General features: G+C 43.5%; 1 protein-coding gene across 1 annotated transcript in view; it reads right to left on the bottom strand.

Moving 5' to 3' along the window:
• LOC139582667 (MAM domain-containing glycosylphosphatidylinositol anchor protein 2-like) overlaps positions 1–27,655 on the bottom strand; it is a 407,757-nt gene that overhangs the window by 251,889 nt on the left and 128,213 nt on the right. The window contains exon 3 of the mRNA XM_071412871.1: positions 8,509–8,683. Coding sequence (XP_071268972.1) covers positions 8,509–8,683 — 175 coding nt within the window. The remainder of the gene's footprint in view (positions 1–8,508; positions 8,684–27,655) is intronic.

Genomic DNA, 27,655 nt, shown 5'->3' with positions numbered 1-27,655 from the left:
ATAAAGGTTAAATTACAAATAAATTAAAAATACCTGCCGCACCATAGCTCCGTTTCATAGCTCCATAATAGCTAACACTAGCTAGCGAGCTAATATTAGCGTTAGATGTTACATAGCTCCATAATAGCTAATGCTAGCTAGTAAGCTAATATTAGCATTAGATGTTTCATAGCTCCATAATAGCTAGCTATCAGCTGCCACCCCTATACCCAGAACATAAAGTGGATAGCAGAGAACATGCCTACCGTTTACCCTCACTTTTTTCGACAGACCAAAGCCTTAAATATGCCGTTTTAGAAGCTTGTCTTTGTCCTGTAGGCATTAGATGGCAACGGCAATAATTTTGATAGCACACAGGGCTGCGGGCCAGAAGGTTTTATAATAAAACATTGCATGAATCTATCATTGTATTTGCAGGCCCGAGAAAATATTTCCGTTTATAAACATTTCATGCAATTCTACATACTTTTAAATATTACCAGAATCTTTTTTAATACAACACAAATTACAGAAATTACAGGCTAAGAATGGACAGAGCGATAGGCCTACATTATGTGTTCATCATATCATCCACTACATGGACAAAAACATGTGTACAGCTGCTCGTCGAACATCTCATTCCAGAATCATGGGCATTAATATGGAGTTGGTCCACCATTTACTTCTATGACAGCCTCCACTCTTCTGGGAAGGCTTTCCACTCAATGTTGGAACATTTCTGTTGGGACTTGCGTCCATTCAGCCACAAGAGCATTGGCATGGTCGGGCACTGATTTTGGGCGATTAGGCCTGTCTCACAGTCAGCGTTACAATTCATCTCAAATGTGTTCGATGGGGTTAAGGTCAGGGCTCTGTGCAGGCCAGTCAAGTTCTTCCAACCCTTAACAGCCCTTCACTGACACAGAAGTAGGCTATTTAAAGAGTGCATGGTATAGGAATTGGCCGTGTCTGTCAAACAGGTAGGTCTACCTCTTATTTCTTAAATAGGAAGAAATAGGCTCCAACACAAAGCCCTGTTGTTGTTAGTAAAGTCTAATTAAGACGGTTTAAATGAATTATGCTTACCCGCATTTGCCTACTTTCAGCCCCATGAGCTGTCCATTTCCGATTGATTGTGCCGCAGATGCTGCTTCAAGTTTCAGCACCCCAATGTAATTTATTGCAATCTGGCTTATTGTCAGGTTAATAACTCTGATAAATACATAATGGGCAAGAAACATATTGTTTTTATTAAAATAAACGATAGTAGTAGCAAGCTGTCAAAGTTTACCTCCTTCTTAAACTGAACAGAACAAAGGCTATAGGCTAGTTGGAGCGGAAGATATCACATTTTTGGGAAGAGGCCTAATCAACAACAAAACAAATCTGAAGACTTATTTGACTCTCCTCCTGAACTGCCACTGTAGGCCTACACAGCACAGCCATTGGTTAGGCAGCACAAAACAAGTTTTTATCATCAAGAGCAGAGCAGGCCAGGGCTCAGGAATGGAATATCTATTGCAGTGTGCAATGCAGCCTAGATTTATTTACACCATCCCAGCAGCACAAAAGACTCAGGAAGGAAGTGAATTTTCTTAGAAATATAACTCAGAGCATGCACTTTGTAGCCTATAGCCTATAGACTATGGATACTTTCATTAAATAGCCTTTAGGAGCACATATTGGGCACCCATGTAAAGATCTTCTTCGTCTGATGAAGAGTAGTCAGGATCGGACCAAAACGCAGCGTGGTACGTGTTCATGATATTTATTATAACTCAGAACACTAAGACAAAATAACAAAAATAGACCAACACGAAACAGTTCTGTCTGGTGCAGACACAAAGACAGGAAACAACTACCCACAAAACCAACATGGAAAATGGCAACCTAAATAGGCTCCCCAATCAGAGACAACGAGAAACAGCTGTCTCTGATTGGGAACCAACTCAGGCCACCATAAACCTCCAAACCCCTAGACCATACAAAATCCCCATAGTCAAACAAAAACCCTAGACAAAACAAAACCCCTAGACAATACAAAAACTAAACAAACCACCCTTGTCACACCCTGACCTAACCAAAAAATAAAGAAAACAAAATATAACTAGAGTCAGGGCGTGACAGCCCAGCAGAGAATCAGAGACGAGGGGCGTCATCAGGCACACATTGATATGTAGCCTAATAAGCAACTAATTCTAAAACACAGAAATATTGATATTTCATCAAATACAAATTACATGACCCTCTGTTGGACTAGATTACAAAAATACTAAACCCTCCCCTTGACTAAAATTGAAAAAGCATGCCCCTCCCCCATTTCCCTCCAGGTATCCATTCTGTACATTTCGATCCATCCCTTAGATCTCTCATTTATCAACCACGCTCTGTGTTGAATTGGACTTAGCCAGCTGAAGATACAACAATCCTGGCTGCGATTTCAGTTTGTTGGCCAAAGTTAAATCACACACACAGAGTTTATTTCAGCTCCGAGACCAATGAACATCTGAGGCTGAGACAATAAGAAGCCTGTTAAAGATGAGTAATGGGTTGTGCATGGAACTATCCAAAGGAGATTGACAAAAGGGTCACTGATTGGTAGGGGACTCATAGCAGTGATAAAAATCATTATTTTGATTATTCATCCACTTTAAAGAGTCCTGAAACTACCTCCATTGTCAAATTGGTGGTATATACTGTTGATTCCTGACAAGTGCACTCTGTAAAAGTGCAAACTCAATATCAATAAAGTTTTCCTGTCCCAATATACAAGTACATGCTCTCTAACTCCTGTTAAACGCATGGGCACAAGTGAAGTACATGAGTCTTTTGTACTTCATTGGAGTCCATTGGACTCTTTTCACATCAGAAATGTATTACATTGGGGACGTGAAGTCCTCCTGCCGATGAAGTCCTTAAAGCCAGCTATAAGCCCCTGCTGCAATGCTATAGGGCTTTCTCTACTAGGTACGTCAATGCAGTCTCAGACACAGCAATACCACACATACAGCCCAGATGAAATGAAAAACATTGTAATAGATGGACCCTTCAAGGAACTGAGGAAGAAGAGACTCTAAGTTCTTAGGAACAGCAAAGCTACCAATCGATCAACGGAAGGACGGTAGGGAGTTCTTTATTAACTTCTGAGTGGGCATCTGTCCCTGCAGACCTCACTATGGACAAACACATCTTCTGAAGCACCAGCAGGTAGAAATGTGTTTAGATGGGGTGGGTATTTTAAATGAGTTAGTGTTGTGCCTGCTAGGCCTGCCAGGGCTAATATCAGCTCCTCTGGGCTGCAGAGGTAAGTTAATTACCCATCCTGCTGTTGTCTGTCCTTTTGAGTTGGCAATACTTCTACCATAGAATTCTTCCTATTTTTTCATTCTTTGTCCTTCCTTCTTTCATTTCATTTATTTTCTAACCTAGGGAATGCGTCCAGAGAATTCTCCCTTTCTCTCTTTCCTTCCATCACTTCATTGAATCTAATGTCTATTGGACATTGTGTGTCATGGCGGATCCAGCAGTCTCTTTGGAAGGTGAACGGTTAGGAAAGGAGTACACATTGATTTTATAAGTATGTATCTATGAACAAGTAAATCTGGAAATATTTCCACTCTAAAATGAAAATAAGCCCTCTGGTTTCAGAAGGACTAGAAAAGAAGGACTAGAAAGGAAAATCAATATTTTTAAGAACAGAACAAAAACTAAATTCACATTGAAATGGAAGCCCTCCTAAATTCCCACTGAAAATAAGTCCTGTCTCTCTTTGACTTGTATCCTTATAGTAGCCTATCCTTACTAGCGGTTACATTTAAGTAAGCATTTCACGGTAAAGTCTACACTTGCTGCATTCGGCGCATGTGACAAATATAGTTTGATTTGATTTCTGGGTAGTCTAAAGACATTATGAGTAAAAACACACCCACACAACATCTGAAAATCAGAGTCAACACAATTTTTCAAGGTGTTGTTGTTGAGCCCTAGCGCCCAAATAGCAATTGAAATGCTAATTAAAAGCAAGGTTGCAAAGCACTAAAAATAGCGAGAGCTGCAAAAGAGGCACATCAATTACATTCACCCCTGGGTGACAGCTATAGCATTTACCAGGAGAAATCCACTATGTTTCTGCTGGATGTGCAACACAACACCCAGCTAATGAAGTACATATGGACTACAAGGCCAGAGACAAGGGCGTCAAGGGTGTGTCCACATGCGCAAATGGATTTTGTCCCCCCACACCAAACGCGATACCGACACGCAGGTTGAAATATCAAAACAAACTCTGAACTAATTATATTCATTTGGGGACAGTTCAATAAGCATTAAACATTTATGGCAATTTAGCTAGTCCTATTTAGCTAGCTAGCTTGCTTTTGCTAGCTAATTTGTCCTGGGATATAAACATTGAGTTGTTATTTTAGCTGAAATGCACAAGGTCCTCTACTCTGACAATTAATCCACAGATAAAACAGTCAACCGAATCATTTCTAGTCATCTCTCCTCCTTTCAGGCTTTTTCTTCTTTGGACTTTATATGGCGATTGGCAACTAACTTTCATAATAAGGTGTATTACCGACCTCAGTTCATCTTTCAATCACCCACGTGGGTATAACCAATGAGGAGATGGCACGTGGGTATATGCTTTTAAAAGCCAATGAGGAGATGGGAGAAGCAGGACTTGCATCGCGTTCTGTGTCACAAATAGAAGCAACTTCTATTTTAATGCCCGGCAACGCATGCGCTCGTTGGCTCGCAGTGTGGGTGCAATGATTGAATAACATATATGTGCAAATTTATTTTGCAACGCTCGCGCGACGTGAGCAATGTGGTCAGCATGTAACTCTTTAAATGCTGCCGCTGCTTTAATAATATCCTATAGAGTTGTGTTTTAAAGGCTTTACAATATGAAGGCCATAGCATTACATACAGTATTTAGTGTATGATAAATAGGAAACCTACAAGTACAGTACTTGAGGAAATCAAGCTTGAAAGTACTGTACCATGTCTTCGATACTTGATATTCCACTTCTAGTAGCCCTTTCCTGCAGTCAATTACCAAAAGTGCCCTGTTTGGCCTCATTAGTGGAATGTTATATACAGACTCGAAATCATTGGCCACTTTAATAAATGGATCACTAGTCACTTTAATAATGTTTACATATCTTGCATTACTAATCTCATATGTATATATTGTATTCTATACCATCTATTGCATCTTGCCCTATGCCGCTCGGTCATTGCTCATCCATATATTTATATGTACATATTCTTATTCCATCTCTTTACTTCGATTTGTGTGTATTAGGTAGTTCTTGTGGAATTGTTATATTACTTGTTAGATATTACTGCACTGCCGGAACTAGAAGAACAAGCATTTCGCTACACTCGCATTAACATCTGCTAACCATGTGTATGTGACCAATACAATTTGTTTTGATTTTTAAAAACTCAACACAAATCTTGTGTTTCCATGTCAAACAGTTTTGTTATATTTCAGTCTTCTGTGATGTATATAAAGTGTAATATTGGGATGCAACCTCAAAATGTAATACATTTCAACTCTATATCTGACATGGTACAGGTGTCTTTTTTGTTTGAGCCGAACCATGTTTGTGAGGTGTATACTTTAGCTTCAAAGTAATTTTGTTAAAGACTTCCAAGAATCACTCTGTGTGACCCTGATTTAGCCCACTGCAGTTAAAGGTTAAACAGAAAGTTTTTCAGGAGAGCACAATTCAGCACATCATTGGACTGGGAGGCAACTAGTGAAAGCATTGGATGACGTCATTGGTTGAATGATGGTCTGGATGTCACAGCTGATGTGTCTGATAGGCTAAGCATCCCTCCCACGCTGCCCATTCAGGATTTACCATCCATTAAACTGTAAACAATGCCATGGCAAACCAGAGAGGATTCAAAATGGCCGCTGGTCAACTTTGGTAATCATACTGTTATCATGCTAAACCAGTGACACTGGGATGTTAGTCACTGTCTGTCCAGGGTCTATTGTATGTCTCAATAGTTTACAATCAACAGTATGGAAGAACTGGACAGGAGAAAGCACATGTCCGTTAGACATCCACCACAAAGCCAATATGGCAGTCCAGAGCAGATGAAGGAAAGGAGACAAGGAGAGAAAGAAAGCCACTACTTCCCCCTCCTTCCAAGCTTTCTAACCATCACCTATTCCAAAGCCCTTGCTCACGTCAGAACTAATATACAGGTACAACGACTGAGAGCCACACAGACGTGCAGGGACCAAGAGGAGACAGAGAGGGAAATAGAGAGAGAGCGAGAGAAAGGAGAGATAGAGGGAAATAGAAAGGGGAAATGGAGACAGAAGGAAAGCGAGAACAGGCACAGAAAAAGCCTTGGCGACAGTGTGGCTAAACACAAGCCACACAGACAGACAGACCCTGCCTGTTGTGACAGACTGACAAGAGTGATTGGCAGATGGAAGAGATGCTTTGGATGTCAGATGAAAGCGTTTTTTCTCAACCCCTGCCTTGACAAGGAAGTGGGAGGAGAGAAGAGAAGAAGAGAGGAGAGAAGAGGCAGAAGCAGAAGCAAAAGCAGAGGCAAAGGCCGACTAGAGGCAGAGAGGAGAGGCAGAGAGGAGAGGCGGAGAGGCAAAGAAGAGAGGCAGAGAGGAGAGGCAGAGAGGAGAGGCAGAGAGGCGAGGCAGAGAGAGGCGAGACAGAGAGAGGCGAGACAGAGAGAGGCGAGACAGAGAGAGGCGAGACAGAGGAGAGAGATCGAGACAGAGGAGAGAGGAGAGACAGAGACAGCACTGCAGACTGCTCTGTGTTATGCCACAGAGAGAGTGGGAGAAGAGGAGAACACAAGCCCAAAAGTTTACCACTGGCAGTGATGTTATGGAAGGGAAAGTGCTGGTTTTAAGGGCTTGTAGTTGGTTTGGCTGGGAAAGATTATTTTTGCTTGTCTAGGGTTCAGACGAAAGCAACCATCCTTCATTTAAGTGCACCTCTGTGGAGTTGTGGATTGCAGCAAAAGAAGGTGCCCCGGACAACTCCAATCAGACCTCACTATTGTAATGGCTAGTTTGGCACGGCTGGAACCTACTGGGTTTGGCTAGGCTGGAACCTACTGGGTTTGGCACGGCTGGAACCTACTGGGTTTGGCACGGCTGGAACCTACTGGGTTTGGCACGGCTGGAACCTACTGGGTTTGGCTAGGCTGGAACCTACTGGGTTTGGCACGGCTGGAACCTACTGGGTTTGGCACGGCTGGAACCTACTGGGTTTGGCACGGCTGGAACCTACTGGGTTTGGCTAGGCTGGAACCAACTGGGTTTGGCACGGCTGGAACCTACTGGGTTTGGCACGGCTGGAACCTACTGGGTTTGGCTAGGCTGGAACCTACTGCGTTTGGCTAGGCTGGAACCTACTGGGTTTGGCACGGCTGGAACCTACTGCGTTTGGCTAGGCTGGAACCTACTGCGTTTGGCTAGGCTGGAACCTACTGGGTTTGGCACGGCTGGAACCTACTGGGTTTGGCACGGCTGGAACCTACTGCGTTTGGCACGGCTGGAACCTACTGCGTTTGGCACGGCTGGAACCTACTGCGTTTGGCACGGCTGGAACCTACTGCGTTTGGCACGGCTGGAACCTACTGGGTTTGGCACGGCTGGAACCTACTGGGTTTGGCTAGGCTGGAACCTACTGGGTTTGGCTAGGCATGAATCTACTGCGTTTGGCTAGGCATGAATCTACTGCGTTTGGCTAGGCTGGAACATACTGGGTTTGGCTAGGCTGGAACCTACTGGGTTTGGCTAGGCTGGAACCTACTGGGTTTGGCTAGGCTGGAACCTACTGGGTTTGGCTAGGCTGGAACCTACTGCGTTTGGCTAGGCTGGATTGATAAGGCTGGATTTGGGTTGATAAGACTGTTAGCCACTGTACAGTTTCTCCAACAAAAACACACATGATGTCTACTCTAGGACCCCAACTCAATAAAGTGCAGTCTGAAGATAGAGGAAAACGGCGATGCTGGTTCACATAGAATGTTTACACTGCATCAGATGTTGGTAACTGTGTTACAAATAACACACCTTGCAAGCTGTTTCTCTTACACTCTTACATACATTGTCATTGGATATTTATGCAAAACCACACCTGTTCACACCCTTTAAAATTCTGAGTGAACTCGTAGTAACTGGAGTCGTAGTGCAGAGGAACAGCCTGGGGGGGGGGGGGGGGGGGTGAAGCTGTGATGGAAGTGCACTGACGTGTGTCTCCACCACTCACCAATTGATGAGGTGAACAGGACAATCAATGGCCGATCAATAAAAACAATAACAGTGTATGGCCATTCAGTTTAATGGATTCCAACAGACATTTCCATTTTATGGGAATCGTTGTGGTTGAAATCTAGTTGAAAATTAAACAAGAACTGTATACTAACTAGTCACTTTGGATTTGATGCGGCATTGAGAAGGTACACTGAGATAACAAGAAAACAATGTTGGCCCAACCACTGTGTCCGACGGTAATTTGCAGGACTTACAGTAGACGTCGACCCTTATGGACTTGATGGCCGGGGAGCCCAGGCCGTTCTCAGCCTTGCAGTAGTAGCGTCCCCCTTGGTGTCTCTGGATCTTGGTGATGTGCAGCGTCTCGTTAAACACACTCGAGTCCTGGAAGCGGTCAGACACACTGCCTGCTGTCTTGGTCCATCGGATCTGGTGGAGGGAATAGGACACATGGTTGTTTAGATGACTTAGATGTAGGATCTTAATTTGAGCCAGTTTGCTACAGCAGGAAAATAATCCTCCAGCAACAGAACATTTGAATTATTATGTGGATGATAATTAATGTACATTTTTGTAGGGGTTGATACATTTTCCATAAGGGAAAATCAAGTCTGAAATTTCAAAGTGGAAATTACAAACTACAGAAGCCTTTTAAAAACCTCAAATATATAAAACCTCAAATATATAAAACCTCAAATATATAAAACCTCAAATATATAAAACCTCAAATATACTACACGTTTCTGTTAACCTCTTTCAGCCCTGGAATGGTGAGTCTCTACTCTCTACCAATTTCATCTTCTCATTACAACCACATCTAATACACTGTCTGACTCTTCCCCTCCTCAAAGAAGATCTGATATCGCTATCTGTAAAACCCTCAATCACAACTTCACTGTCTTTCACCAACTGGTGCAACACCCTTAACCTTGTAGCAGGGGGTGGTAATGAAAGGTGAACTAGCATTCAGTTCATTCCTCTGGTCTACAACATGGAGGTGTAATTGACCCTCCATCATCTTTTTCTCTCTCCTGTTCTCATTAAAGCCTGGACAGGTGGTGCAGGGTCATGCCCCAAGGCTGACAGAGACAGAACCACTGAACATGGAGGTTAATTCATCTCTTTTTTTTAAGCTACTGCTATATCACCCCAGAGATGGACGGGGTTTGCTAAGCGACAGCATACCCACACGTGTAAGTACTGTATGTATGCACTTAAGTGCTCACACACAGACTGGTTTTGCCTCCACAGTCAACACACACAACATATCTCTGCTGTCTGTGTGAGCAGAGAGGGAGCTGCAGCACGTTGGAATTCAATAGGAATGCATACGCTAGCGATATCGTCGTATTGGAGACTGCTAGAATCCCATTTGATGGAGATATCATGGAATGGAGATAGCTGTTCTGTTGTATTGGATGTGGGTCCTATCCCATGTTCAGATTCCACTCTGGACTATGAGAGAGAGAGAGAGGCAGCATATCATTATCACCGCCGTTTTGTTAGTGTGAAATCAAATGTTATTTGTCACATGCGCCGAATACAACAAATGTAGACTTTACCCTGAAATGATTATTTACGAGGTCTTTCCTAACAATTCAGAAATAAAAAGTTTAAAAAAATAGCACAACATTTTGTTTGTAGAAAAGGAAATAGTAACACAATAATGAGGCTACAGTGTCTGTGTGAGATGCATCAGAGTGGGGTTCAAACCCTAACATCTGTTGTCCAAGCTAGAGGCCAGAGACAGAGAGAACAGACTTCAGATGTATGTAGCCATGGAGTTTATTATTAGCCTGACAACAGTCCTTCTCTGGCCTCAGGCTGTTGTTCACAGTGGGGGAAGAACAAACTAACTAGCCACAGTCTTTGTATGTCGGATAAAACTAGCCTTAGTTTATATGTAACATTAAAAGGGAACTAAAACTCAGAGATCCTACCCACACGCGTTAAATACAAGTTCAACAACATGAACTCTCCCCAGAAGTTATTAAATAAGTTATGAGCATAAATTAGATTGTTCTCTGAATTCTCATTCCACCATCCTTCCTCCTTCCTCTCCTTTACTTCTCCTTCAGATACAGTACCATCATAAATACTAAGAGAGACAGTGAGAGAGTGAGAAAAAAAGTGAGTGAGAGAAAGTCAGAGAGACAGAGAGATATAGACTGAGACAGAGAGAGAGCTGGCTTCAGCACAATTCAGTATTCTACCAGCTTATATTCTCCCATTTATTTCCTCTCCTCTGCCTTTTGTGTAAAGAGCTTTTGAGTTCCAGCAAAGCACCAATATCAGGGTATTGTTCAAGGGCCACTAAGAAGTGGGTATTCAAATAGCATCCATGGTTTTCAAAGGGAAAGTGGTACTGTTTGTTTCACATGACGGTATACCACATCATCTGACTTACTGAGAAGCTTTGAAAGTTTTTCCCGGAGCCCCACAGCCATTTTGCTCTACACTCTTTCCTTTAAACTTCCCTTGAGTGGGAGCTAGGGTATGTCTGTCTGTCTGTCTGGGTGCTAGGGTATGTCTGTCTGTCTGGGTGCTAGGGTATGTCTGTCTGTCTGTCTGGGTGCTAGGGTATGTCTGTCTGTCTGTCTGGGTGCTAGGGTATGTCTGTCTGTCTGGGAGCTAGGGTATGTCTGTCTGTCTGGGTGCTAGGGTATGTCTGTCTGCCTGGGTGCTAGGGTATGTCTGTCTCTCTGGGAGCTAGGGTATGTCTGTCTGTCTGGGTGCTAGGGTATGTCTGTCTGTCTGGGAGCTAGGGTATGTCTGTCTGTCTGGGTGCTAGGGTATGTCTGTCTCTCTGGGAGCTAGGGTATGTCTGTCTCTCTGGGTGCTAGGGTATGTCTGTCTGTCTGGGTGCTAGGGTATGTCTGTCTGTCTGGGTGCTAGGGTATGTCTGTCTGTATGGGTGCTAGGGTACGTCTGTCTGTCTGGGTGCTAGGGTACGTCTGTCTGTCTGGGTGCTAGGGTACGTCTGTCTGTCTGGGTGCTAGGGTATGTCTGTCTGTCTGGGTGCTAGGGTATGTCTGTCTGCCTGGGTGCTAGGGTATGTCTGTCTGTCTGGGTGCTAGGGTATGTCTGTCTGTCTGGGTGCTAGGGTATGTCTGTCTGTCTGGGTGCTAGGGTATGTCTGTCTGTCTGGGTGCTAGGGTATGTCTGTCTGTCTGGGTGCTAGGGTATGTCTGTCTGTCTGGGTGCTAGGGTATGTCTGTCTGTCTGGGTGCTAGGGTATGTCTGTCTGTCTGGGTGCTAGGGTATGTCTGTCTGTCTGGGTGCTAGGGTATGTCTGTCTGTCTGGGTGCTAGGGTATGTCTGTTTGTCTGGGAGCTAGGGTATGTCTGTTTGTCTGGGAGCTAGGGTATGTCTGTCTGTCTGTCTGTTTGTCTGGGAGCTAGGGTAAGTCTGTCTGTCTGGGTGCTAGTGTATGTATGTCTGTCTGGGTGCTAGGGTATGTCTGTCTGTCTGGGTGCTAGGACATGTATGTCTGTATGGGAGCTAGGGTATCTGTCTGTCTGGGTGCTAGGGTACGCCTGTCTGTATGGGTGCTAGGGTACGCCTGTCTGTATGGGTGCTAGGTTACGTCTGTCTGTCTGGGTGCTAGGGTATGTATGTCTGTCTGGGTGCTAGGGTATGTATGTCTGTCTGGGTGCTAGGGTATGTATGTCTGTCTGGATGCTAAGGTATTTATGTCTGTCTGGGTGCTAGGGTATTTATGTCTGTCTGGGTGCTAGGGTATGTATGTCTGTCTGGGTGCTAGGGTATGTCTGTCTGTCTGAGTGCTAGGACATGTATGTCTGTATGGGAGCTAGGGTATGTCTGTCTCTCTGGGAGCTAGGGTATGTCTGTCTCTCTGGGAGCTAGGGTATGTCTGTCTGTCTGGGTGCTAGGGTATGTCTGTCTGACTGGGTGCTAGGGTATGTCTGTCTCTCTGGGTGCTAGGGTATGTCTGTCTGTCTGGGTGCTAGGGTATGTCTGTCTGGGTGCTAGGGTATGTCTGTCTCTGGGTGCTAGGGTATGTCTGTCTGTCTGGGTGCTAGGACATGTCTGTCTGTCTGGGTGCTAGGACATGTCTGTCTGTCTGGGTGCTAGGACATGTCTGTCTGTCTGGGTGCTAGGGTATGTCTGTCTGCCTGGGTGCTAGGGTATGTCTGTCTCTCTGGGTGCTAGGGTATGTCTGTCTGTCTGGGAGCTAGGGTATCTGTCTGTCTGGGTGCTAGGGTATGTCTGTCTGTCTGGGTGCTAGGGTATGTCTGTCTGTCTGGGTGCTAGGGTATGTCTGTTTGTCTGGGAGCTAGGGTATGTCTCTCTGTCTGTCTATTTGTCTGGGAGCTAGGGTAAGTATGTCTGTCTGGGTGCTAGTGTATGTATGTCTGTCTGGGTGCTAGGGTATGTCTGTCTGTCTGGGTGCTAGGACATGTATGTCTGTCTGTCTGTCTGTCTGGGTGCTAGGGTATGTCTGTCTGGGTGCTAGGGTATGCCTGTCTGTCTGGGTGCTAGTGTATGTATGTCTGCCTGGGTGCTAGTGTATTTCTGTCTGTCTGGGTGCTAGGGTATGTCTGTCTGTCTGGGTGCTAGGACATGTATGTCTGTCTGTCTGTCTGTCTGTCTGGGTGCTAGGGTATGTCTGTCTGGGTGCTAGGGTATGCCTGTCTGTCTGGGTGCTAGTGTATGTATGTCTGTCTGGGTGATAAGGTATGTCTGTTTGTATGGGAGCTAGGGTATGTCTGTCTGGGTGCTAGGGTATGTCTGTCTGTCTGTCTGTCTGTCTGTCTGTCTGTCTGTCTGTCTGTCTGTCTGTCTGTCTGCCTGGGTGCTAGGGTATGCCTGTCTGTCTGGATGCTAGGGTATTTCTGTCTGTCTGGGTGCTAGGGTATGTCTGTCTGTCTGGGTGCTAGGGTATGTCTGTCTGTCTGGGTGCTAGGGTATGTATGTCTGTCTGGGTGCTAGGGTATTTCTGTCTGTCTGGAAGCTAGTGTACGTCTATCTGTCTGGGTGCAGACAGACATACCCTAGCATACATACAGTAAGCCTGGGAGTACAGTTTGACCCTCTCTTCTCTTCTCTTCTTACTCTAAGACAATCTTTGAAGATCGGAGAGGAATGAATGTGCATTTATCTTTATTATACTACATGTAACTCAGTCCAAGCTGAGTTTCAATTCAGCTGATACCTATGTAGCTCTTTCTAATAATGTAGAGGGCAGTGCCTAAGGGTTAAGGGTTAAGGGCTGAGGATAGACTTATACAGGCTGAAAGTTATGGCCAAACTTCCTAATCTCACGATTTAACACTTTACTTTTAGGACATTGTCTTTAATTGCATGTCCAATAACTGTGTACGGTTCTATCCTGCTTTATCACACACTTGTGGGTCACAACATTTATTACCATTACAAATAGTCCTGTGTCTTGTTTACATATCATTTCTGTACTACAGTTCAAAAGGTCACACAGGTGTGAAACGGCTCGATCCTCTGAATCACATTCTTCAGACTACAGCACACAGAGGCGGCGCGGTGAAGAGTTCAGACTGTACATATCCCCATCAAGCAAGAGCATTAACAAAGCATAAAAGCTTAGTTCCCATGCAGAAAAATAGACAAAATAATAATCCTATTCTTCTTGTAAGTCATCATTCAGTCTAGTCTCTGGCATTCTAATAAAAAAAATTGACATTTGCCTGTATGGAAAGTTGCTCTCCCAGCAGTGTTGGACAACACACAGTGACATCCAGCAGCTAATGGTTATGTGTGCAGCGACAGGGGTTGTGATGCTGGGGTTGTATGTCGGAGCATGCGTCGTCAGTTGATCTCCCACACTGCAACGCTGTACCCGCCCCCCTCTCTGTCCTACCATTTTTGAGCTCTAGTGTGGCCAACTGTGGTGTAAAGTACTTTAGTTAAAATACTGTAAAGGAAGTTGTTTTTTGGGGTATCAAATTTTTGACAACTTTTACTTTTACTCCACTAACATAAAGATGTTTAACCCCCTTTTTCGTGTTATCCAATTGGTAGTTACAGTCTTGTCTCATTGCTGCAACTCCCGTACAGACTCTGAAACACAACCCAACCAAGCTGCACAGTTTCTTGACACAATGTCCACTTAAGCCGGAAGCCAGCAGCACCAATGAGTCGGAGGAAACACTGTACACCTGGCGACAGTGTGCACTATACCCAGCCCGCCACAGGAGTCACTAGTGCACGATGGGACAAGGACATCCCTGCCAGCCTAACCCGGACGACGCTGTGCCAATTGTGCGGGTCTCCCGGTCGCGGCCGGCTGCGACAGAGCCTGGACTTGAACCCAGAATATCTAGCTTGCACACTGCGCCACTCGGGAGGCCCCATAAAGATGTACTTTTTACTCCCATACATTTTCCCTGACACCAAAAAGTACTGTTTAGATTTAGAATGCTCAGGCAGGACAGAAGAATTGTCCATTTCATGCACCTTCATCCACATTCCCACTGCCTCTGATCTGACGGACTATACATAAACACTGCATTTCTAAATCATGTTAGAGTGTTGAAGTGTGCCCGTCTGTCCGTACATTTTAAAAACAAGAAAATTGTACTGTCTGGTTTGCTTAATATAAGGAATTGATGTATAGCATTTACTTTTACTCAAGTATGACAATTGAGTACTTTTTCCACTACTGTACTTTCAGTAAGTACATTTAAAATCAGAAACTTTTAGACTTTTAGTATTTTATTGGGTAATTTTTGCTTTAACTTGAGGCATTTGCTATTAAGATATCTTTACTTTTACTCAAGTTTAACAATTGAGTACCTTTTCCACCACTGGTGGCCAAGTATGACAATAGAATGGGAAGAGAAAAACAGACATGGGTACCTATCACAGACTGACTGATTTTCAATGTCTTTTCAACCCAAAATACTTATTTTCAATGTATTTTGCTCATAAGGAATACTGTTCAGTTCAATCAAGAATGAAAGGTCTGAATCACAAAATTAACAGCTACCAAATCATAAACAACAGAAGACGAATATCCAACCATCCAACCAACCATCCAACCGTCCATCCAACAATCCAACAATCCAACAATCCAACAATCCAACCAACCATCCATCCATCCATCCATCCATCCATCCATCCATCCATCCATCCATCCATCCATCCAACCATCCATCCAACCATCCAACCATCCATCCAACCATCCAACTATTCAACCATCAAACAATCCAACCAACCAACCAACCATCCAACCATACATCCAACCACCCAACCAACCATCCATCCATCCATCCATCCAACCATCCAACTATTCAACCATCAAACAATCCAACCAACCATCCAACCATCCAACCAACCAACCATCATCCAACCATCCAACCATCCATCCAACCAGTTCAACGAAGATTGAAAGGTCTGAATCACAAAATTAACAGCTACCAAATCATAAACAACAGAAGACGAATATCCAACCATCCAACCAACCATCCATCCAACCATCCATCCAACCAACCATCCAACTATTCAACCATCAAACAATCCATCAACAATCCAACAATCCAACCAACCATCCATCCATCCATCCATCCAACCACCCATCCATCCAACCATCCATCCAACCATCCAACCATCCAACTATTCAACCATCAAACAATCCAACCAACCATCCAACCATCCAACCATCCATCCAACCAACCATCCAACCATCCATCCAACCAGTTCAACGAAGATTGAAAGCTCTGAATCACAAAATTAACAGCTACCAAATCATAAACAACAGAAAACGAATATCCAACCATCCAACCAACCATCCATCCAACCATCCATCCATCCAACCAACCATCCAACTATTCAACCATCAAACAATCCATCAACAATCCAACAATCCAACCAACCATCCATCCATCCAACCATCCATCCATCCATCCAACCACCCACACATCCATCCAACCATCCAACCATCCATCCATCCATCCAACCAACCATCCATCCATCCATTCAACTATTCAACCATCAAACAATCCAACCAACCAATCATCCAACCATCCATCCATCCATCCAACCAACCATCCAACTATTCAACCATCAAACAATCCAACCAACCATCCAACCAACCATCCATCCAACCAACCATCAAACAATCCAACCAACCAACCAACCATCCAACCATCCATCCATCCATCCAACCATCCAACTATTCAACCATCAAACAATCCATCCAACCATCCAACCATCCAACCATCCATCCAACCATCCAACCATCCATCCAACCATCCACCAACCATCCATCCAACCATCCATCCATCCAACCAACCATCCAACTATTCAACCACCAAACAATCCAACCAACCATCCATCTATCCAACCATCCATCCATCCAACCAACCATCCAACTATTCAACGATCAAACAATCCAACCAACCATCCATCCAACCAACCATCCAACTATTCAACCATCAAACAATCCAACCATCCAACCATCCATCCATCCAACCATCCATCCAACCAACCATCCAACTATCCAACTATCCAACCAGCCAACTATCCAACCATCCAACCACACAACCATCCAAGTGGCTGTACCATAGGCCAGGGAGAATGGGGGTGTCTAGGATCACACTCCACACTCCAGGCCACAACTAACCCCTGGATAAACTACAATATCTTTAGCTATATCCTCCCATGAGTATACAATACTGGGGGCAGCTATACCCAATCTTCCCACTCCAGGGGAACTACAGTATCTACAGTAGCTATATTATTCTACAGCCTTTGGCCCCCTGGCACAGATACTAGCCTGCTAGACCCTAGCCTGCTTGACACTCATGGCTGTATACGGCAAATTTAAACCACCTGACGCTCTTACCCACCTGTCTGAACTTGACCCAGCAGATAATTGAAACAAAAATGGGCGGTGTTGGGTGTTTACTCTGTGGTGTAGCTGGCGTGATGGTGCGTTTGTGTTTGAGTGTGTGTGTGTGGGGGGATTACTGTCTCTCTCTCTCTCTGTGTGTGTGTGTGCTCAGTGGTGTTGCTGGCATAGTCAGACTGTGTCCTCAAACACAGTGTGAGCGTACAGACTGGAGGCAGGCCAGAGTCCAGCTCAGAAGACACCTCAGGGGAGAGAGAAAGATGGCTCTATCATGGGAATTACATCTCATAGTGGCTGTCACTCCATCCATTATTTCACACGTGCTGAGTGAAAACAGTCCAATCTAATACATGTCTCTGTCAGATTGTAATGTTTTGGTGAACCCAAAAAAGTGATTGTGACGAATCCTTTTACACACTTATAATATGGTGAATGCCAATCGATAAATAATTTAACATTGACTTAACTCTTCAACATAACTTAGATTCCAGTGGGTATAGTTGCTATGTAAATTTTGCTTGGCTACCCAGACTCATTGCTCCAGCCAAACGCCACACCACGCCCATGAACGTTTCTTCTCCGATCCCTCTGGAATGCAAACACATTCAGACCATCTGATTGGTTCCAGAAACTAATGGGTAGGGCCAGAGCCAGAACACACAAGGGTAGAGCAGCATTTTCGAAAAACATAATTAGCTTTGATACTCTGATTGGTTAGAGACGATCCAATCACTGATGACTTTCACCACAAACGACGTCACCACAAACAACTTTCAATGATGGAAGATTCAGACTGAGATGTAGGGAACGATAGAGCAGTGGAAGAATTCAGTGTGAGTAGTCGGCCAAATGTACATTGCTGCCAAATTGAATGTTGCTTGTAATGAATAGGCTTATAATTGCATCTCTTTGGAGTACATTGGGTACTTCCAGGCTTTGTTTCTAATAGCAAGACCTTATAAAGTGCAAGGCCTTGCAACTGATGCTCAGAGGGTTGATCCTCTATGAACAAATACACATTGTTCTTCTGCATTATCACTGTTCACCTACATAGTGCAGAATATGTGAATGTAAGAATGAAAGCTTCTGTACGTGAGAGCCAGTAAAGTGCATGGTGCGTCCCAAATGGAACGTGATTCCCTACATAGTGCAGTGCTTTTGACCAGAGCCCAATTGGTCCTGGTCAAAAGTAGTGCACTATAAAGTGAATAGGGTGCTGTTTGGGACGCAGCCCATGTGGTGCCCTCTTCACAATAAAAGCCAATGGAACAGAATGTCACCAAGGAGAATGTTCTATTCATCTTCCAATCTAACATTCCTTTTAGCGTGTGTGTGTGTGTGTGTAGGATTTTATTATTAGACTGTCTCTATTTTCCTGACGGGAAGGCGGGCGCGGGATGGAGAATCTCACGATGTGAGAAAGTGGACATCTGGTTGGACGAGAGCCACAGTTTCCATCTGTGGGGGGTCTGAGGGGGATGTGGGTCATTTAAAGAGCGTTGCATGTTGATAGACATGAAAATAATGAAACGCTGGTAAAATTGGTAACAATGGCCCTGTTTAGGTCACAGTTGGCTTGCTCACTTTGTGCGACGCTGATGCTATAACTGTCTCTCACACGTCTCTGTCAGGGTACTACCAAGGGAGCTGCTTGTTCTTACTTAGGGAGAAGGACAAGCCCACTGGGCACACACACATGTTGAATCAATGTTGTTTCCACATAATTTCAATAAAATTACGTTGTATAAACGTGGAATAGACATTTATTTGTGCCCAGTGTGAGGTATGTCTGGTAATGGGGATGTCTTTGGTGTATGCTAATGATAAACTAGTACAGGGATTGTGACATGACTTTATAGAGAATAACTTCACAATGACAATTAGACTCCAATGTCATGTGAGGTCAATATGGATCAGTGGCTTGGTGGATATTAGTAGCAACACCAATGTTGTGGGTTCAAATCCACATATACTTTTATAGTGTATGTGTGTTAACTAAGTTGCTTTTTATAACACTGCCAACTTTAAGAAGAATATAAGAATACTTTCCTTTCAGATAGCAGACATTCTTTGTTTAGTTTTCAATCCCACCCATGCACCATTGGTAATTTAAAAAATATCATGACAAGTGTTCCCCTTCCTCCTAATCAAAACTATATCTTTCTTCTCTTTCTTTTCTATATACTTTAACCTTGCTCCTCTCTTGTGGTAGGTAAGAGTTAAGTCAAATTAGCATGCAGTAGAACAAACAACCTTTGAAAAAGAGGGAAAAAAGAAGAAGAGGCTAAGACTATGAACTCGTGGGAAGATTTAGTTCTAATGAAAAGATGAACGGTTATTATTCACTTACAACTATACTTGATTAGAGCGGACACACCTTATGTTTTACCAACAGCCTCAGGACTAGCACACCAGTACCAACTAACCCCAAATAACCCCTCTTCTTCCTATCTACTCTTTAGTCCCTACAACCCCCCTAACCCTCCGTACCCCCCTCTACCACCCCAGAACCACCTGAGACCCAGGCTGTTCCATCCCTAAGCCCAGAGTGACAGCCCTGTTCCTCCCCTGCCATGGGATCTGACTGGGGCTCATAATGACTCACTTTCAAAGGAAATCCTGCCTCTCCTGCTATTGCCATGTAGCCCTTTGATCTCTCTCTCTTTCTCCCCATCTTTCTCTCTCTCCCTCTCTGTCGTTATCCTTCTCTATCGCTCTCCCTCCTTCTCTCTCTCTCTCTCTCAAACTTTTATCACACATTTTAATTAACAGGATAGAGGATAGAAGTCAAGGCAGGGGAAATAACAAGTTGTCACTACAGATGAGAGCAGAGGATGAATCGCGAGTCGGAGTGTTTCACTAATTTAAGTGGCCCTCACCTTTTCAATGGGAATTAAAAAATCAATAGCCTTCTCTGCATCCGAATCAACAGGACAGGACGTGTACAAATGAATGCTAAATATATCGATCAAAGGGGAATTAAATATTAATTAATGTAAATGGCGGACAATCCCGTCCCTAGATATTGCTGATTCCCATTTAATTTGTCTAATCGAGCAAATTGGATACAATGTTGGACACGTGTACTACTTACCAGAAAAAGGTAATACATTATTGTCAAGTCTTAGCCGCACCGTTGCAGAGCCGACAGGATTTTCTGTTTTACATGGTAGAGAATAATGTCTGTTCTACATAAATTTATGTCCAAATGTTTTGTAATATAATATCATCTGAACTATCCCCTTGAAGACTCATCGTGGGTGGGAATAAGCATTTGATTGAAACTGTCAAGAACCAATCAAAAGTAGTTTGCCCTGGGGGCTCAACACTTTAATTGGTTGGAATCCCAGAGCTTAATTAAACGCAGAGCATGGATGAAAAGATCCTTGTTAGGATGCTGAGGACCCACTCTGCTCTCTCCTCCTGCATTCACAACACACATCAACATGTTTCCTGTCTTTATTTATTAATTTATTTACTTGCCTTGTGATGTTGACTAGGCAGACGTGGTTTCTGTTTTGTCTTCACAATTCTCATTAGATCTGCCAGCTTTTAATTATGAATATGCAGGTGCACAGTACAATACATAATTGGGGGATTACATTTATAAGCCGGTTCAGTGGGGAGACGCGTGGAATGAGAGCTCTGTGGTGCTGATACAGAATCTAATACAGCCCAGACCTAGCTAAGCATATGTAAGAAATAATCAAAGAGGGGCTATGAGCTCTATGGAAAATAATGAACGATGTGGAAGGTGTGTTACACAATGAGCTACCGGAGTGGAACTGACCTTCCACAGAGTTGCATTCTTTTCCAGAGAACGTATAGAGCCCCGAGCTGATTATCCCTTTAATACCATGGCTATAATTTAACACATTTGCCACTAGAAATGTATTCATTTGCAGGTAGAAATGTATTCAACATCTACTGAAGTAGCTAGCAAGTTTACTAGATACTGCAGCTACAGTAGTTGCTGTTGTAACCAAACAAACAGACTTGCTAGTTTAGCTAGACAAACCATCAGGCCTAGCTTGCTATTATGAAACTTGAAATCAACAATACTGTTTTCAAATAGACTTTTGTTTTCAAAAGCAGCTCAAACAAAACGTGTGAAAATGAACTATAGCCATTGAATTCTACCGTGCAAATATACTGTGCGTTATAAGGAAATAATAAATGCTCTGGAATGCCATTTAAGCCAATCAGAAAGGAGTATTCAACAATGCCATGGCATAAATCATTATAAACTGGGTGGTTCGAACCCTGAATGCTGATTGGCTGACAGCCATGGTTTATCAGACCGTACACCATGGGTATGACAAAACATTTATTTTTACTGCTCTGATTACTTTGGTAACCAGTTTATAATAGCAATAAGGCACCTCAGGGGTTTGTGATATATGGCCAATATACCATGGCTAAGGGCTGTATCCAGCACAGCCCTTAGCCATGGTATATTGGCCATAAAACACACCCCCTCTGGCCTTATTGATTTATTATTCAATGATACCATACAGCAGTATCTATTGCTAGACTAGAGATAAGACCCTAGCTATAGGTTAGTCAGTGGTTGCACATCTAACTAGCTAGAATGAAGCAAGGGTATGAATAGTAGAAATGTTTATATTTCTGTTTACGGTTTACAGCAGGTCTCCAGATACCCAGAACTGCCTGACCAGCCTGATAGGGTGTCCAGCTTACATCTGTGCAAATCTGTGTGTGTCTAGCAATGAATTGAAACATCCAACCGTGCCTCAAGTGTTGTGCTGAAGGTTCACCACATACCCAAAGTGTTGTGGGGTCCTGTCCTGAAACAACCCTTGGCTTAGATCCTACCCTCTATACACTTGTGGAGATCTGAAAGGATTGGACAGGTGTCAGCAATACGGCCAAATTTCCACCAAGCCTATCAGAAGTAAGGTGGAGCTCTCACCATGTCACCACCATCAATTCTTCTCAGATCTCCACAAGTATCTAGACCAGGGATGTCAACCTAATTTTGTCCAGGGGGGCGCATTCGGTCTTCATGAGGTCCGGAGGGCTGCACTGAAAATGTGTTCTATTTCTTCACCGTCAAAATTGGGGGGGGGAATAGTCCCACATCCATCCTAGGGCTGTTATGGTGACCGTATTACCGCCACAATGGCAGTCACGAGTCATGACAGCGGTCAAATTCCATGTGAACGTTTAGTCACAGTAATTAGGCTTCTCCAAACTCTGATACTGCTGATGGTCATTAGTAGCCTACTGAACTTGCTAACTCCCTGGTACTCAGCCCTCTATTGTCCCTCTAATCACTCTCAAATCAAACACTTCATGAGAGCCTGTGAGCTCATGTTGCGCAACATTTGCATAGCATAGGCTATGCAATTGCGTGAGAAAACAAAGTTGATGGCCTCTATTAAAAAGGGGAGGGTCCCATCAGCTTCCTATAGGCTAGGCCTACTACAGTTGACGTTGGAAGTTTACATACACCTTAGCCAAATATATGTAAACTCAGTTTTTCACAATTCCTGACATTTAATCCTAGTAAAAATTCCCTGTCATAGGTCAGTTATGGCCACCACTTTATTTTAAGAATATGAAATGTCAGAATAATAGTAGAGAGAATGATTTATTTCAGCTTTTATTTATTTCATCACATTCCCAGTGGGTCAGAAGTTTACATACACTCAATTAGAATTTGGTTGCATTGCCTTTAAATAGTTTAACTTGGGTCAAACGTTTCGGGAAGCCTTCCACAAGCTTCCCATAATAAGTTGGGTGAATTTTGGCCCATTCCTCCTGACAGAGCTGGTGTTACTGAGTCAGGTTTGTAGGCCTCCTTGCTCACACACGCTTTTTCAGTTCTACCCACAACTTTTCTATAGGATTGAGGTCAGGGCTTTGTGATGGCCACTCCAAAACCTTGACTTTGTTGTCCTTAAGCCATTTTGCCACAACTTTGGAAGTATGCTTGGGGTCATTGTCCATTTGGAAGACCCATTTGCGACCAAGCTTTAACTTCCTGACTGATGTCTTGAGATGTTGCTTCAATATATCCACATAATTTTCCTACCTCATGATGCCATCTATTTTGTGAAGTGCACAAGTCCCTCATGCTGCAAAGCACCCCCACAACATGATGCTGCCACCCCAGTGCTTCATGGTTGGGATGGTGTTCTTCGGCTTGCAAGCCTCTCCGTTTTTCCTCCAAACATAACAATGGTCATTATTGCCAAACAGTTACATTTTTGTTTCATCAGACCAGGGGACATTTCTCCAAAAAGTACGACCTTTGTCCCCATGTGCAGTTGCAAACCATAGTCTGGCTTTTTTATGGCGGTTTTGGAGCAGTGGCTTCTTCTTTGCTGAACGGCCTTTCAGGTTATGTCGATATAGGACTCACTTTACTGTGATACTTAATTTTGTATTTTTACTATAGATACTTTTATACCTGTTTCCTCCAGCATCTTCACAAGGTCCTTTGCTGTTGTTCTGAGATTGATTTTCACTTTTCACACCAAAGTACATTCATCTCTAGGAGACAGAATGCGTCTCCTTCCTGAGTGGTATGACGGATACGTGGTCCTGTCATGCACAAAGTAAATGTCCTAACCGACTTACCAAAACTATAGTTTGTTAACAAGAAATGCGTAAAGTGGTTGAGAAATGAGTTTTAATGACTCCAACCTAAGTGTATGTAAACTTCCGATTTCAACTGTATATTTATTGATAAACCTTTCTAATATTATGCACATTGAGTACAGGAGTACCTGGTTGGCATGAAAATGAACCGCGGGAAAAGTGTTCTTGTCACATATACTCCCTCTCCGGCGCTCTAGGTCACCACGCTGCTTATTATTACGCATACCTGTCACCATCGTTACGCGCACCAGCGCTTCATCAGACTCACCTGGACTTCATCACCTCCCTGATTACCTTCCCTATATCTGTCACTCCCTTTGATTTCTTCTCCAGGCGTTATTGTTTCTGTTTCGTGTCTGTACGCTGCTCATGTTACTTGTTTTGTCCGTGTTCGTTTATTTATTAAATGATTCACTCCCTCTACTTGCTTCCCGACTCCCAGGGTACACGTTACAGAATAACGCCTCGTCGGGTTCGGGTTCGGGTGCCGCTGCTGGAGCAACTGAGGATGCATCCGCCGGTTCGTCAGGCTTCCATGCCTCAGCCATAACGTCAGGTTCCCCCACCTCAGCCGGCTCGTCAGGTTCCCCCACCTCAGCCGGTTCGTCAGGCTTCCATGCCTCAGCCATAACGTCAAGTTCACAAGACTCGGTTGGCCTGTTGCTGAGTCAATCGAGGATGCCTCAGCTAGCTCGTCAGGCTTCCATGCCTCAGCCGGCTCGTCAGGTTCCCCCACCTCAGCCGGCTCGTCAGGTTCCCGCGCCTCAGCAGAGGCGACCGGTCCACTCCTGGTCCCCGGGATCATCCCTTTGGTCGGTGTCCTGCGGCTGGAGCCGCATGTCAGGAAGGGGGTACTGTCACGTATACTTCGTCTCCAGCGCTCTAGGTCACCAGGCTGCTCATTATTACGCACACCTGTCACCATCGTTACACGCACCAGCGCCTCATCAGACTCACCTGGACTTCATCACTTTCCTGATTACCTTCCCTATATCTGTCACACCCTTTGGTTCCTTCCCCTGGAGTTATTGTTTCTGTTTCTTGTCATGGTTTGCACAGAAGGACAAATTTACCAATATAATTGATCAACTATGGGGGATAGTAGATCAACTTTTGTACTATGGGGGATAGTAGATTGACATAGGCAAGTGTTTTTGCTGATTGTTAGGTCCACTCATCTTGTTGGCTGATAAAAGTAGACAGTTATAACATCTTCAATATGCACCTCAAAATTCGGGAAGAGGGACACGCGCAGTTGCATCCCTGACGTGTCTGTCTTCATTCACTTGTAGCCTACTTCTTGCTGAAATGTCTGTGAGAAGGACCCAATCACGTGACAGGAATTGGCTAATAAGAATGTAGATATCTGACAGAGCCATGTGAGTGAGAGGTGCTTCACAGCATGGCAGCCGGGAGAAGGGAATTATAATTATTATATTCAGCCCAAGGGCACAATGGCCACTTTGGCCGCAATAGGCATGGATTTTTTTGAGTTGCATTGCCACCACACAAGGGGGATGTTGCCGGGAAATTCGAGGCCTGGTGAGAACCTTATCAAGTGCTTGTCAAATTGTGAATGAAAGACTAATGAAGTGTGTGCAGCTTGCACAAGAAACAAATCAGAGCTCATGCCTTTCATGGGACTCTGATTATTTGAAAAAAGTCACATCATGCAGCCCTAGAATGTACAAAAAATCCAAACATATAGCCCAATGCTTGTATCACAACTAAAGTTGCATAAATTAAGCATATAGAAGGACAAGTTTCTTTGTTAACCGCTCAACACAGCCTCATGTTCGCACTTCCTTTGAAATTTTGGGGAAAAAATATCCTTTCTATTTTATTAAGCTTTGATCAATTGTATTCTTAATACTATAAAACAAATCTTGTCTGCTAAATGAACTAGTGTAGCCCACACTCATGTGGCGTAACCATATCAGGGCCTAACATAAGGACAACTGTCACGCCCTGACCTTAGAGAGCCTTTTTATTTCTCTATTTGGTTAGTTCAGGGTGTGATTAGGGTGGGCATTCTAGGTTTTCTGTTTCTATGTTGGTGTGTTTGATTCCCAATCGGAGACAGCTGTCTATCGTTGTCTCTGATTGGGAATCAGATATAAGTTGTCAGTTGCCTTTTGGGTTTTGTGGGATCTTGTCTTTGTTTGTTGAATGTTTTGCACTACGAAGCTTCACGTTCGTTGTGTTGTTTATTGTTTTTTTGTTGGAACATTAATAACGCTGCACCTTGGTTCGGTCATTCTACAAATGAGGAGCATAACAACAACTAAGAGTATATGCTATTCTGTTCTTCTTAAAACTACATTTTCTTCATATCATGTTTCTTTAGACCTGTCTAAAATAAATAATGGATTTATTGTGAAGGTGAAGGCAATATTACATGGATTTATTAGACTTTTTAAAATGTAGATGTTCCAAAGGTGTGCATCAGTGTCTTGTAGGCTATGAAAATGGCGCTGGAGGAGACGGCCGCAGTTTTACGGTCTCCTAACCAATTGTGCTATTATGTGTTTTTTTTTCGCGATATTTGTAAATTATTTTGTACATAATGTTTCTGCAACCGTATCTTACGGAAGAAAAGATCTGGATGTGCCTTCTGGATATCAGGACAGCGATCACTCACCTCGGATTAGACAAATATTTTTTCAACAACAACATCAGCAAGCAGGACTCACACAATATTCTCCAAACACCCCACAGAGCAGACATCCCAATTATTCGCAAAAGGAAGCGACGCAGAGGACGAAGAGCCGGATGCCTCGTCCGGACCCGCAGAAGACAACTAGGAAAGCTGCCGTTACCGTCAATATTACTCGCCAACGTGCAATCATTGGACAATAAACTAGACTAGGTAAGATCACGAATATCCTAACAACGGGACATCAAATACTGTAATATCCTATGCTTCACAGAATCGTGGCTGAATGACGACATGGATATTCAGCTAGCGGGATACACGCTGCACTGGCAGGATAGAACAGCACACTCCGGTAAGACGAGGGAGGGCGGTCTGTGCACAAACAGACCTGAATACTAGGCATGACAAAGAAATATGCGGTGTCCAATTTTCATGTGACATTTTGAATGATATGTAAATGTTTTGTTGTTGCTGTTAGGTGGAGTTATGGTGTTTAGACTTTTATGCCTGTAACTACACATGTGAAGTTGCAAAAAAATCATATTCTAATGTACAGTGCATTTGGAAAGTATTCAGACCTCTTGACTTTTTTCACAATTTGTTGCGTTGCAGCCTTATTCTAAAATGTATTAAATTATTTTTTCCCCCTCATAAATCTACAAACAATACCCCATAACGACAGTGTGAAAACATGTTTTTTGTCATTTTAGCTAGGTATTCAGACCCTTTGTTATGAGACTTGAAATTGAGCTCTGGTGCATCCTGTTTCCATTGATCATCCTTGAGATGTTTCAACAATTTGATTGGAGTCCACCTGTGGTAAATTCGATTGTACATGATTGATTGTACATGATTTGGAAAGGCACATACCTGTCTATACAGTGCCTTGCAAAAGTATTCACCCCCTTGGCGTTTTTCCTATTTTGTTGCATTACAACCTGTAATTTAAATAGATTTTTATTTGGATTTCATGTAATGGACATAAACAAAATAGTCCAATTTGGTGAAGAGAAATGAAAAAATAACTTCTTTCAAAAAATGAATAAATAAAAGGAAAAGTGGTGCGTGCATATCTATTCACCCCCTTTGCTATGAAGCCCCTAAATAAGATCTGGTGCAACCAATTACCTTCAGAAGTCACATAATTAGTTAAATAAAGTCATGATCTCAGTATATACACACCTGTTCTGAAAGGCCCCAGAGTCTGCAACACCACCAAGCAAGCGGCACCATGAAGACCAAGGAGCTCTCCAAACAGCTCAGGGACAAA

Source organism: Salvelinus alpinus, chromosome 8, assembly GCF_045679555.1.
Source record: "Salvelinus alpinus chromosome 8, SLU_Salpinus.1, whole genome shotgun sequence".
Lineage (NCBI taxonomy): Eukaryota > Metazoa > Chordata > Actinopteri > Salmoniformes > Salmonidae > Salvelinus > Salvelinus alpinus.
Note: the sequence above shows the minus strand (reverse complement) of the source record. Positions and strands in the feature narration are given on the sequence as shown.